Source organism: Hypomesus transpacificus, chromosome 11, assembly GCF_021917145.1.
Source record: "Hypomesus transpacificus isolate Combined female chromosome 11, fHypTra1, whole genome shotgun sequence".
Lineage (NCBI taxonomy): Eukaryota > Metazoa > Chordata > Actinopteri > Osmeriformes > Osmeridae > Hypomesus > Hypomesus transpacificus.
In genome coordinates, this window is record NC_061070.1 from 13,994,447 (window position 1) to 14,009,761 (window position 15,315).

General features: G+C 39.9%; 1 protein-coding gene across 1 annotated transcript; it reads right to left on the reverse strand.

Annotated features, from left to right (window-relative positions):
• Positions 1-3,846: 3,846 nt before the first annotated feature.
• LOC124473764 (spermatogenesis-associated protein 48) lies at positions 3,847-8,300 on the reverse strand. Its single transcript, XM_047029436.1, has 9 exons — positions 7,910-8,300; positions 7,644-7,738; positions 7,425-7,501; positions 7,047-7,185; positions 6,775-6,842; positions 6,585-6,626; positions 6,390-6,497; positions 5,800-5,901; positions 3,847-4,269 (listed from the first exon to the last, which is right to left on the reverse strand). Exons 1-9 carry the CDS (start codon positions 8,298-8,300, stop codon positions 4,149-4,151), a joined length of 1,143 nt encoding a protein of 380 aa, XP_046885392.1. The 3' UTR covers positions 3,847-4,148.
• Positions 8,301-15,315: the final 7,015 nt, after the last annotated feature.

Consider the following 15,315-nt stretch of genomic DNA (forward strand, 5'->3'; position numbering starts at 1 on the left):
CTGGGACGCTAGACCAGTTCTGATTACTCTGACACATAACATGTTTATAATTATCTTTGATAGTAACCTATTATATATCCCACTTTTGCACACTATGACGATATTACCGGTTTACAATTAATCTGTGTAAAATTAAAATATCATTCCATTACTTGTGTTTGGGGGAAAACAATTCCTTTTGTGATTCAAACTTGAATTGCATTTTGTACTTTCTTTCAGCAGCTAAACTGAAGGATAGAATATAGTTTAAACTCTGGTCTTCGGGTCTCAGTAAATGGTCATAAACCTTGAAAATTCCTGTATTCCCTTATCTTTGCTGTTAATTGTTACTGTTGTTGCATATGAACATAGATACACTACGGCCAATTGTATACGGACAATGTTCAGTATACTGACACCTGCTTGTTGAACCTCACATTCCAAAATCATTAGTATGGAGTTGGTTCACTTTGTTTTTGATAACTGCTTTTACCTTTCTGGAAAGGCTTTCCAATAGACAATGGAACATTGATGTGGGGTTCTCATGATGAAACATGAAAAAACTTTGTGTTGCAAAGTTTGAAGCACAGTTCTCAAGAATTACTTTGTATGCTTTAGCCTTAATATTTCTACCAGTAGAATTAAGGACTCTAGCCCAAAACCATGAAAAAACAGCCCCCATTGTCCAAACAGACAGACAAAACATGTTTTGTTGAGTTTGGTGTGAAAAACTTGACTGACCTGCACAGATCCCTGACTTATGTACCATCAAACACATTTGGGATAAATTGTAACGCCATCTGCAAACCAGATCTTTTCACCCAACATCAGTGCCCAACATCCCTAATGCTGTTGTGGCTTACGGGCACACATTCCCACAGACACACTCCCAATATCTTGTTGCAGCTGTTATAGCCACACATGGGGGGGCAACTCCATATTAATGCCCATGGTTTTGGAATGGAATGTCCAATAAGCTGAAATAGGTGTAATGGTCAGGTGTCCACACATTTTGGCTATTATGATCTATTTATAATATCCATAAACTGATCATTTAAGGTCAATGTGACAATATGACAGAATAATCATTTACACAGTTTCAAAAACTTCAAAAACTTGAGGACTTGCAGAATAATATGAAGGCAGTGAGGATACAGACAGAAAAAAAACAGTCTTTGCTCTAACATTCATATTCATTTAAGACAATTCTGTTAAAACTCCCCATGCTCCCTGCCCCGTCCCACTTCAACCCACCTCTACCACCACCACATACTAACCAGAAACAGAGCCAGCCATTATACTGGAGGGCCTATTGACTGACCAAATGAATACTTTTCAGTTTTGTTCCGGTAGGAATTCATTCAAGTGCATATTTAACTACCTAAATCTTAACTTGTTAACGCATTGGTGTATTGCAGTATTGAGTGCACAGATGCAATTTTGCTTCCAATTATTTTTTGAGATATCATTTCTGGATTAATATTTATGGAAATAGTCAATAAATGATGAGTTATATATCCAGTTTAATTTATATAATAGACACATTTCTCATTCATGTACTGTCATTACATCCTAAATGAAGTTTCTGGTACAGTGAATCTTTTCTGTAAGTGCAGTGACAAGACTTTTCTCCCAATGCTCTGTGTAGATGCTAAGTCACCTAGTCTGGGAGGCAACCCTTATCTTTACACAAGCACAACATTCACAGGCAGTTGGTCTCTGTGTAAAAGAGGAACTTTTGGCAAGAGCACTTTGGTCAGTTGTGTCCTCATGGAAACATGGATTCCTCTACGTTTTCCCAGTAGTCAGACATGGTACCTGTAATTGAGTCCGTGTATGTGTAAAGTGTGTCACGGCAGCTTAGAGGGCCCTTCTATAGGCAAGCTCCTGAGGCCAGGCTGAGGGAATACTGGAGCAGAACAGTGACTCAGCAAAACGTCCTCTCCAATCGTTAGCAGCAGAGTTGCATGGCCTTCCCAGCCTCAGAGATACCACCATATCCCTGTGACACAGCATGTTCTGTCGCTGAGGACACATGAGGCAAGATCAGGACACATGGACAAAACATGCAACAGTTAAAAGACCAAGGCATACAATCATAGACAGTCCAGTTTGGCAGGTGCCTTTTTTTGTGCAATGCCAGTACTTAGGACATTACTCTATATTCCAAGCATATGAATTGTCAGCTACTTATGGAATGACCAGGAAACCCACATCAGCCTGTACATAAAACATTGTTGTCTATTGTGGAAGGTTCAACCCTGGGTGACACATGTTGTAATTAATATCATTACCCGGATTACATCATAGCAGCATCATGCAACCTAGCCAGTAGACTAATGAACAATGGGTTTAGCCCGTTTCTTATTTCATGGATCTTTAAGCAGTATTCACACTTTCAAATCTGGAAGCATGAACAGCATGTATGCCTTAATTGGTTTCAACACCTTAATAAGTCAAAGACGTTCAAGACTGGTAATCACATTAAATAGTCCAATTTATCTAAAAAGTCAATTGGAAACTCTTTCTTTTGGAATGCATTATACTGCAGGATGTCAGAGTAAATTAAATTCCCCTCTGCACACTAAAGCATCAATTTCCTTATGGTAATTATCTGCTGGAATGGATGTGTCACTAGAAGGAGTCAGGCATGCTTGACATTTACCCTCTTTATGGAGAAACGAAGAGTAAAAATTAAGATGAGGGAGAGAAATCAATCTCGGGGCCAGGCAGCCATTCAGGAGATCCTAAAGGATAGTGGCTGAACCAATCATTATTGTGACCCTGTATTGAAAAGGTAGCCAATAATGAGATTCAAGCCATTGGCAATGAGATGGGAAAGGGGGAAAAAAAATAGGGGGAGGATAAAGCACAAATATAAATATGATAGCACTGAAGACACATGACAATGCCAATTATTTATTTCTCGAAGTAGGGGACGTATCTTCTGAGTAAACAGTTTCCATAGCTTTAATGAGTATCTTCGGGACACTTAGCTCTTTGAACTTAGTGAGGGAAGTAGACCTCAGCAGACTGCTAGTCTGATTGTTATCAACCAGTGATAAAACAACATTCTTAAATAAGTCTGTACTGAAATTCATTTTTGTTGCTGAGAGATGACAGAGTCTTGTGAAATTCTATCATTTTACCTCTACATGGGGTCATGACATTCATGCTGTGTTGTGTCCTGGGTTCCTAAGAGAATGGGTCAAGCATTTGGTGTTGGCTGGATCAGAAGGGATTGTTGTTACCACATGCCCATGCCAGTAGCCCCACAATCACTTGATAAAGTCCTTCCGCTTTTACTGAAGTCAATGGGTTAATGGGATGTGTGTGGAACATATATTACAAGTTCTTATTATAAATCTAGTATAAACATATCACAAATATTTTCAAGAGGTTAATGTGGACTATTTCAAAATCTGTTCTGGTGAGATGATTTTCACATAGAAGAGGAGAGACAGGAAACTAGCTCATCCATGTTTCCTGTTAAAGCAGGAAGCTGCACTAACTCTGTCTTTAATGACGAAACCACAGGTCTAGGGTAGTGCATGCATTAGGCATGCACTTCAAAATGATCTTGATCAACTAAATAAAAATGTATCTTCAAAATGAAAATGTATCTTCAAAATAAAATCTTTGTGTAAATTGTTTAATCATTCTTGTCGTGTTCTACAAATACTTGAATTGGAGCAGTTTTTTGTTTTCATTTATGATATACTGTATAAAGCTGTATATGTGTACTACATACAATAATATAGTCTCTAAAGTATTACAATAATGTGTAAGTAAATGTGCTGCTAGAAATCGTCTGTTTTGTTTCGTTCGGTCTTTTCCTCAAACACATTTACATTTACACACCTTAAAACTGCCAAACACACACACACAATGTATTGTATATGCATACACACACAGTATTTACCAAGACAATGACTGCAAGATCTAAGAGCTCACAAGCCCAAAGTCACAAAACCACTCATCTAAATCAGGGAAATTATGCTAATAGAGCATCTCATTATTCGCAAACTCACCCAGAATCCGTCACTGACATCACATCATTATAGATCTATTCATAAATACAGATTGAATGGCATAGAAGGGTAGCTGGCACCTTCAAAACTTTCTCATATGCTGTGTTTAATATTTCTTCATGCATTCTCCAAGTGCCATTAAATGAGAAACACTGGTCGCTTCGGCTGCCGGAATGGGTTATGAGGGTGGACAGTGGTTACCATTTTGGAAAGAGGTGCAGTTCGACCATAAGCAGGAACCCATGGATCCCGAGTGGCCCTGTGCAAGCCAATACATGAGTAGTTAGGAACATAAACAGTATAATTTTACAAGAGTTAAAATGTGCTTGATGCTGTCCATCCATTTAGACTATACTTTATATAACTACTCTTTTCTGTTAGTAAGAACATCAAGAAAACCCTGGTTTTAAGAGCATACAATGGCCACAATGAACGTTGGGGGGGATAATGAATCAATCCAAAAAACTTGTCTTTTTCTGTTTCAAAGGAAAAAATATGGGAGGCCAGCTTAATCTTCAGAGGAAACAGATCTCAGAGGGTGTTGGGCACCAGGAAAATGGATCTGGGTTGTGGAAACCACGATTACCACGAGCTGCTCTGGATTCAACCATCTGGAGAGAGGTGCTCCAAAAGTCGGTAAAATTCGCTCAACTGGGGCCCAACTAGGAAACAGGTTTCCACATACTCAACAGACACTCAAAAGTCCTGTCCCTGGGGGACTGTTTTCCTCTGGTGCTCTTAAAGTATAGTTTAGGAGTATGTATGATATATATTTTCTATATCATAGAAATGTTATATTGCCCTATTCATACTCATTTGATTTTGTTTGCTGACGTTTTCCAAAAACAGAAAAATGTAATGGAAGACTAATTTGACATTAAAACATTTTAACACCTCACTACATCTATATCACTGGAGCCATGAGTCTGGTGTAGAGATAAAAGATAATTTCTTCCTGATTTTGTCCCACACTTCCCTCTGTCATGGTGTGTTTCTGCTCCCTCTGAGCCAATGTCACCCACTGTTGCAATCACAACAGATGTCATATGTCCAGTACAAGGTGTCAAGGTGTTTTATTGTATCCATTCTACCCAATTTCTTTCCCAAAAAATGTTTTCTCAGAAGCTGAGGAGAGCTGATTTTATGCTATTCAAAAGAGCGAAAATTGATTTTGAGTTAACCTGCAGTCTTTAATTTACAAGCAATGGTCTGTGCAGCTCCTAAAAGCTAGTACATTTTAAGGAAGTATGTAGTGGATACACAAAATCTTTGTTCCATCGTGTAAATTATGCTAGGGACATTTTATCTGCTATTTAATGAATGTAGTTTTTTGTATTACGTAATTGATCCCCTGTGAAAAGTCTAACACTATCTATAACAGTATGAACTCACCACTACAATGAAGTAATGTAGTTCAACCAACCTTTAAAATACGTCAAAGTGGCATGACTGCATTACTCCTCCCCATCACATTAAAACTACATTAAAACAATAACATGCAACTGCATGATGGTACTACTTCAGAAGTCCAATAATAATTCACTTATTTAGCAAAAGGGGAATCAACCCAGGCAACCATTTACAGCTCCGGTAATCTTTAGGGCTCAATCGTACCCCATGCTATTTTAGTGCTCAGTATGCCCTCTAATGGATTTCAGTGGTAGTCCAGTGTGAATAAAACCATTTACTGTCAGATAATTGTTCTACATATTTTTACCATTGTCAAACAGATGGGGTGGTGTGTTTGGTCAGGGTCATGAACTGAGCAGTACAAGTAATAAAGACTGACCAGGAGTTGTGTGCAGAGCTGGGTAGAACTGGGAGACTAAAGCCAGAGTTTAGAGTAACGTCGTAGTTTGCCTTGCCAGTGTAACCAGGGATAGTAGGACGACTGCCATGAACAGAAGATAGAAAATAAGGTTCATACATTAACATTGAGCACTGGGGAAATACATAGAAATGTCCTTAAATCAATCAGGGGTAATATATACACTGTATGTCCAATGGTATGTGGACACCGGTCTGTAAACGGACAACTGCTTTTTGCTTTCATTCCAAAATCTCAGTTTCTATACCTGTCTTTGCTTTCTGGTCTAATCATCCAACATCAATGCCCAACCTCCCTAATGCTGTTTTTGTTGAATAGGAACAAATTCCTACAAACACCCCAACATTTTTTGGACAGCCTAACTTGTTTTTCTTTCTTTCTGGGGACTGCCCACAAATGAGGCAGCAATTGTTGCCGCAAAGGAAATGCCAACCCCATTGTCAGGAGTCCACACACTATTGGCCATGTAGTGTATTACTGAGTAAGCCTGATGAACATACATTATACATTAGGTTAGACACTGGTGTTGTTTGTGGTCATGTGTATCTTACTGTGTGGTTGGGGTGTAGGGAGGTAAGGTGGTCCTCTGCATAGTCAGGGGATAACAATCTTGGTCCACGTTGTCTATATCATCAATGTTCTTAAAGGCGACAACACCACTGCAAAGATACAGAAAGGACAAACACAGTGGATCTAGTTCAAACTCACAAACAAATATTATCCAGTTATTTGAACACGCTGCTTACCTGTATAGTGGAATTTGGCCAGATTTTGGACATGGACTGGTGCTGTGAATTAAAACAAGATCAAATCTTAGAACATTATCACAAAATGCCTTATTTTTCACACATCACTTTCTTGGGACAATGTGTGACAGTTTGCATGAAGAGTCTTTGTTACAGTATTGAGATGCATCACAAAGTTCAAAGGACTCACAACGATATGGGCTTCCTGACTTCATTTTTAACTCGAAGCTGGTGTCTCTTCCATTGGGCTTCAACACTCTTAGAAAGAAGTAAGGAGGCAAAAGGTTAACAATACTTTCAGTTCTGTCAACTACATATTTAACATTTGCTTTTTCAAGACAGCCACTTGAAATGATATGACTGTAACTCAATCAGTGTCACTGGAGAGAGGAATATATCAATCTCAATTTTCAACTATTACTCTTTGCTGTTATGTGTATTGTTATGTGTACATGATCCCACCTGCCAAAGTTCTGGTTTGCTGTTGTAACGTTTAAGAGTGAAATGTTGATTCACAGGATCTGCCATTTTCTCAAGTGTGGTAGCTGGGGGCTTCAGACGTTGAGGTAACTTGATGTCCCAACGAACATCTTCAAAACTTCTGCAAGTCCATATTTGAGAGCCAAATGACTCATCCTGCACTCTCATTATATACTAGATACAGGTTAGTTTCAGATCATTTCTATTAGACTGTTAGAAAGACATTACTTTATGATGTATTTGTACAATATTATACATACAGTAGCCTAGATTAAAATGCTTTGTAAATGTTGCATTTAAGGTGCATGTAATGTGTGCATGTAAGGTGCACACATAATCTTAAAAAAGAAAAGGACCCACCTCTGGGCTGAAGAGGTGTAAATGAAGCGGAGAGCTGCCTTGTCGATCCACTGAGTCGGACCTGACGAACTGACATCCTTCAAAATCCATCACAAGTTAAAATGTCGAATAATTCTTTAAAGGTCGTTGTGCAAACTTTGCAGCTCATTGTAATAATAAATAACTATAGAAAATGTACTAGCAAAAACTAAAATGTTGGCCAAAGGGACGTAGGCCTACCGATGTAGTCTCTGGTCCAGGGGAAAAACTGAAGAACTTCAGAGGACATGGAACTTTGTGTGGCGCTGGCCTCACTTTTGCGTGGCTAGTCCATCCTATGACGACATTATACTGAAATTCATTAGACCTGAATTATTCTACAACACAACAATTACTTTATAAGACTATACGAATCCACTCGTTGGAGGCTTAATGTTGTATATTACAAAGGCCAACTTATGTATTTGGCCTACAGTTGGCCTAGTTGAACACAACGATCAGATTACCTCCAAGGTCTGCTCTCAGGGCAGAATCAATTTTTTTCCTTGAATTCCATGCCTTATCTCCCGACAGGTCACAAGGAACAGCTGATGGCCTCGCGGGTGGCGTATGTGGTATATCTCTGTAACCTGGAGGGACCCGTAAACCAGACGGCACATGATAGAAGTCTATGAATCTTTGTCTACCTTTGGTTGCCAAGTCTACTTCTGCACCAGCACTTAGATGACCAGAGCACGGATCTATTAACACGACTTCGTCTCGCAATGGTGCAAGTGGTGCGTGACTAGCAGGTGGAAAGGCCAGTGGATTGAATTTTGAGAAACCCGTCCCAGTTGTCTGAAGTAAACTTTCGACGTCATATCTTGCCTCTGGGCCACGCTCGTAAGGCAAGTTCATTTGACAACGAACGCATCTGTTTGAACCAACTCGGTTTGCATTTGCATTCAGTAGTAGTCTGACCCGGTGTGAATCCGCAGAGGACGTTGGATCGCACACTTCAGTCATGGCAGCCATGGACCGAGTGATTGCGTTGACATCACTGATTAGGGTTCGTTTGAATGTTCCAGACTATGACGAAGTAGAAGGAAGGTATATGGGGCATACTCGCGTCTTTGGTTGCCTGGATACTGTTGGCTGTAGGGTTCAAATTACTGATTGATGGCAAGAAGGGTATCTGAGACAGGCTACTGTATCTAGAAGTCTGCTACACACCACGGTTCGCTAAAATGATCACTCAAGAAAAAAAAATCTGAAATGTGGAATTTTATAGTGGGTGTTGTGACATACGTAGGCTACTTTGCGTCAACTTCCACTTTATTGCATCTGCATCTGTATAACATCCGCGCAATATCTTAAAGTGGTCGCTGGAGGGAGCTATGGCCTAGCATTCTAAGTTGCTGCTGCGGCAGGCTACTAGCTAGTAGAGCTAGCAAGCTCAAGCTAGGGTACAGCAGAGCCATAGAGAGAACCGTCTCTTTCTCTCTATGGTATGTGCTGTACAGTACCAAATGATACTTGGTACTTTTTCACGGGGAACTTTAACATTTTCTGTTTTCAAGGATGGCAACACTTCCTAAAACGATAACGAAAGGCTTTTCACTGTAGCTATATGCAACTGTGTGTCAAGTTATATTTTATATTCAAGGTTGATGTTTCTATATTGGCGCTCACTGACCTATGTTTTTAAGTCACAGTCATCATTAATTAAATCGGAATAGAAACTCTACAGACAACAGCTCGGTTAGAAATGACTAGAGCTAGATCTGGTCTTCCGGTTGCGCTGACTGCAAAGGACTGTGCACTGGAGCAAATGTCATATGCAGTGTGCTTCAGTGCACAGAATAATAAGGGATGTTTGTTTAAATAGTCAACTCCACTAAATGTTTCGCTAAATACACGGACAATTATTAAGTAACCAATCATATTGTACAATTATATTAATATTGTAATTGATTACAGTTTATTTTATAAATGTACACAATGGTGAGATATTTACAGGGAGATGTCAGTGATGATGTTGATGTCTACTGAAGTATGAGTAGCTCAGGCCGTCATTAGCTAATGTAAACATCTCAAGTGCTATGTTAAAAACTGCCGTGCTAAAATTAGCCTAATTAGAATTATTCTGATAACTGAGTGCTGTGAATAACACTGACTCCCACTCACTGTTCCTTCACTGGGGGATATTTCCAATGACTGTGAATTCAGTATAAAGCCTCCTACACTTAAGTTAGCATCTTACCATTACTATTTGTACCTCACTTCTAATTTTTAATCACTGAGAGCCATTCAGTAGAGCAATGGTGTAGCGTCAGTCGTATTTGCCAGAGCATACTTGTAGTGAGAAATGCTGTGGATGGCAGTTGCTCCAGAGATCTAATGATTTATTGCATCTGCAACCCATTTAATTACTCCCATATCAAAATTCTTGGAACTGTAGCCTGTTGTTTTCCAATTAATCAAGCTTTTTTCATTTATGTTGAAAGAATTTCCCCCTGCCCCCAGATGAAAGTATTTTTGGCAAGGACATGGGTATTTCTGGAGTGAGAAATTATTTCCGTCAAAGCAGTCCTTGTTACTGGATTCTCTGTTATTAGTCAGCTTGTCTGCCTCTCCTCTCCTCTGCAGTCTCTGATGAAATTATTTAAATCTCATATCTATCCCTATGGTGCCAGACCTAACACTGCTGTGCCGCTGCAAGTCATTAGAGCAGGCTGCATTCATCTGGAAGAATATGCAGCTTTGGATCGTAGAGCTTTTGTGTTACAGAGAGTCATTAAAGCAGTGTCAGGATTTCAGTGTTGTTTTTGTTTGTTGTTGAAAATGTGGATGGAAGACGTTCCTTGGGTAAGGATTATTTTGGGGATATCAGCCAAACTGGCTGGACTGATTGTGACCCGAAATTACATTCCAGGATCAGACTCGAAAGGGGAAAGGGAGAAGAAGGGAACGGGGGGGGGGGGGCGGGAATCACCAGATTCTAAAGTCTAAAGCCACAACCTAAAATAAACACACTCAGGTTCTTTACTATAAGTAGGCTACAACTGGAACACATTTATCTAAAGTAGGCCTGAGCTAACTTTAATTGAAGAACAGTTGGAGCCATGTGAAAAGTTAACATGTCAAGAAACTTTTTTTTACTCTGCTATTGGTGTATGTTTCATAGCAATAAAGTTAAGTTCTGTTTCAGAGTGAACTATTTGACTTTTTTGAGTATCTGTTGATCGTTGAGGTACAGCCTGCTATAGGCCTACTTATGACCATCCATTTTGATGCATACTGCCCATAAGCAAATACTTATGTGGCAAAAAGCTACAAAAGTGACCACCCACCTATGCTTTATGCATTTACTACTTTCAAAATGTGTTGTAAACCCATGAAAATGGATTGTCACATTTATAGCTTTTTGCCACATAAGTATGTGCTTATGGGCAGTATGCATCACACAGCCAACACAGTGAGAAATGATCAACTGCTCCATGTACATTAGCATGGAGGGAAATGTAAGTTTAGTAAACTGGGTCTCATGCTGGGTAAAGCACCTCCTAGCAGTTAGAACAATCCAAACAGAATGTTGAGATGAACCTCCCATGATCACCAGGGGCAGTCATGTCCTCTGAGACTGGCTGAGGGCTCTGTTGTGCCACTGCTTCTATGTCCTCAGTCTCTCCAGCTCCATGCTTGTCACACTCAGTTAGCTCAATGGAGTCATGAATATGCCGCTGTACATTTTTCATGAGGGAGGTGGGGGCGAAAAATCAGCACTTTATAATACTTCTAATATGGAGCTTTTCACACAACCCTGCAAACCAGTCTTGAAGCTATCATGATGCTGCATGGGCAAAATGCCTACTGCAAACAGTGCCCAAGGGGAAATATTACAGAGAATCAGCAGAATACAGTATCAGTCCTTATGATGACTATAAAGACTGTTGCAAATACACAGATATCAGGGATCAAACGATATTGACTCTCTACTCCTTTCCAAATACATGAGCGAGGGAAGACACTGAGGTGCGCCTAGCTTGGGGATTGTATTGAGTTACATCATGAAGGCTCATCATCAGACACATCAGTTATTTATCAGCAGAGTCCTCTCTCCCAGTACAAGGTTGTGGGAGTCCAACATGGGACTGAGACATGATTTGGAAAACATTATTTTTGGCTTTGAGGGGAAGGACTCCATCTCTGTGTGACGGGTATGTAACAGACGTGGTCTTGCAAGTTCCGTCAGAGTTCTCCGGACCGTGTTCATCCTTCACAGAGGATCGAACACGCCAACTCTGACTTCCCAAGCGCCACCACTACCAGCTACGCCAAAGAAAAGCTAGCTATTCAATGACGCGGGTGGCCTGTTACATACTTGAGGAGTGAGTTTCACCGATTCACACTGGCTACATTCACCCCTCTGAAACTCACTCCGGCGGTTAGCTGACACTAACCTAGTGAGATCCGGGTCATGGCACCAATGTGACGGGTATGTAACAGCTGTAGCCACACTCCGTAATGACAAGGCTTGTTTGCCACTCACTGGGCTCGAACGCACAACCTCCGACTTGCCAAGCGTGAGCACTACCAACTACGCCAAAGAAAAGCTTGCTATTCAATGATGCGGTTGGCCTGTTACATACTTAAGGAATGAGTTTCACCGATTCACAGCGGCTACACCTGCAACCCAATGTTGACAGTTATCCAGCCTTTTCATTCTTGTCAACCAAATGTTAAAGAAAGAAAAACATAAAACATTTGAAAAGCACACAATCATACCTACAGAGATTTTTAAAAGAAATCTGTTTAACTGCCAGAAAGGGAAGTACTCTTTTAATAATTTGATTTAATCTCTGCTCACAACAATATATTTAGCCTTTTCTGAAGGTGGCACAGATGTAAAAGGCTCTTTAACTCTGGTCAGGCTCTTATATCTGCCTGCTATAATGCAACTCTGATTTTTCATTTACGAATAAGATTTGGCATTAGACCAAGAAACACTGAAGGTAATGGACTTTCTCTGTAGCTTAGAGAAATGGTCTCCCCCGGAGACCTTGACTTACATTATTAACTAACTAACGCTGTCATGTGTGTGTTGTGTGTATATGTATATATACAGTATATATTTGTATATGTGTGTATATACGTATACACATACAGTATATGTAATCAAGCTGTGTTTGTTCCATTGGACAAAAGCAGAAATGATCTGCTTTTAACTTTTTCATTTAAATGTTAAATAAATATTTTCATTAAATTGTCTGAGTTTGAGCTAAGAACCTATAATTGCTGTCACCTATCTACATATAGTCATTTACCAGACGCTCTTATCCAGAGCTTTCTCAGAGCTATCTGATATTGACATGCTTTGGGGCAGGAGATCCTTTAGACAAGGTGCCAGGTGTTGTTTGGTTTCCCTCTGATCCCTTGGTTGGTGTTAACAGGCAATGGACACAGGAGGACCATGGCAGTGACATAGTCCTCCAGTGACGTAGATTAACTATTGGTCTACTAATGCATGCACTGTGCACTCTGACAGCCTGTATCAAGAGTTGGATGATAAATTACAAAAAAGAGTCTGTGGAAAATGAAAAATCCCCAAGATGAATGGTCTGTTGCAAACACAAACACTTGGTATTCAGTAGGGTAAAAACAAAAGCTGCTTTCTTTATGATAACACAATCCTGCCATCTGACTGTCTGACAGCTAGTTATGCAGATGTGCGTATCAAAACGCTGCTCTCCTCAATTGAACCCCCCTGGAATGCATTGAGTAATCAGGTCACACTGGAGTTTGCTGCCTCTCTCCCGGATGAGACAGTGAGATGGCGTCCCCTGGAAGTTAACTCTATCTTATCATTTACCTACCTGCACTGAAACTGTCTATGATGGATAGGGCTAGATAGAATCCTAATCTAGTCTGTTGCAAATGGGAGATGTGTTTTTCTCCCTTCAGTGTGCCCTGTATTTATTAGTGTCGGATGTTGATTTAAGGAGGTAGAAGGTTGTGTGTTTCCAATAACCCAACCATTGGGCTCAATTGAAGTCATGTTTGGAAGTTGAGACTTTAAGGTGCATCTCGAACTTTTGCCATGGCCCATGGTAATGTATGTATCAATGATGTTGGAATTGAAACACAACTCTCACTACAGAGACTGTCAAACTAATCTGGAGCCAAGTGCAGAAATGTGAAATTGTGAAAATGTGAATGTCTGGCTGATGGCAGTGGAGGAGATATAATACCAAATCTATAAAGGACAATTTCAGGCCTTAAACTCTTGGGAGCCCAGCATTCAGTCATGAAATGAATCAGTTAGATTGATCAAGAGGCCCTGTAATCACATGGGAATGTTACATGACGCTCAGATGGGGCATTGCAGGACCAGCATGGTTGGATCTAATAGATTTGAACTGATGTGCTTGGAAATCATTAAAGAAGGAGCAAATAGATTTCTCCAAGCATTTTACCCACATTTAGCAGCTGTCTGATGACATCAAGGTACTGTACTACACAGTGTATCAAGAACAAAGAGAATGACATGAGTCAAAGACACAGATATGTAGGAACTTGAGATGAATGCAATGATTTTATTTATACTTGTACTGGTGGGTGGCCATGAAGTTAAGGTTTGTTTTATTCGTATTAGTTATAATGTAGATGATATGATTTAATAAACATTCTATGGTATTCCCTGAACCGCCTACACATGTTGCACACGTTAGTTATTTAAACTGAATCCCAACAGAAAAAAAAATCTGTGGACATGGCTGGCATAAACACAACTACAAATACAGCCCCAAGCTCCTTTAAATATCCGCTGCAAGCATGTTCAGAGTACAGCAATGTTACGGCTCATATACTGAAAACTGACAAGTTGCATGAGATGCACTTCTACCATTTTTCTCAACAGACTGCCTAGACACATCTTGGCATATAAAAAGGCTGCATAAACATGTTCAGGCCAGTCTGTTGAAAATCCCCCAGTGAACTGAACTCTAGTTTCTTCCGATAATCTGCAGCTATCCAATGTCCTTTTGATTGAATGGATATAAGAGCTCCAGGTCTCCAATAATATCTTGCTTTCAACACCAGTGAAACTTTACGGTAATAGGTTTTATTCAAAAGAAATTGACCACTATTGTGAATGTGAGTTGTTCCTACTGCTGGATTATGAAGCTTTCTGGGGTAACAAAAAAACGGAAATGTCTAAAAGTAATTCAGCTTTAAAATGCATGGCTACCAAGCAGAGATTTAAGGAATGTATTCTAATATTTGTATAATGATTCTCTTCATGAACACTTGACGGCAGTAATGATGCTTCAGACCCTGCAGGCACTGACTGAAATGGCAGTAATGCATAATGAATTTCATCATTTTAACATGGTGGACATAATAGACACAGACCATATTTCTGAACCATGTATTGTACAAAACTAGGCCTTTATTGTTAATGTCCTGTTAGTAAGATTAAGGTAATCTCACTTGGCTTTCTGAGGCAGATGTGTCCAATTAATTGACTTTCTTTGAAGGGAGACCAGTCAGTCTGGAAGCCAGACACTAGGAATATTTTTTCAAGGCAGGAGATACATTTATTCACTCTTCAAGTATGTAAACAAAGATAAACATTTCTGATCACATTCTGATGTCTTTTTAGCGACATGTTCAATATGTCTTTAGTGACACCATTAATCATGCTACCCTCTCCGTTTCAAAATACGAATTATACAGTACATCCAAAGTTATAATCAAGTACGGTCTGATTGCATCCACTGCAACAGTACCCTCTACACAGCAAGAGCTACTGTGGGACCTGGAGTCCTTGGAAACACTAGACTACAAGACCATATTCTCTCCCCTTCTCCTACACTAAGAGACAGAAAGTGTGTGTGTGTGTGTGGGGGGGGGGGGGGCACACCCTTAGCAC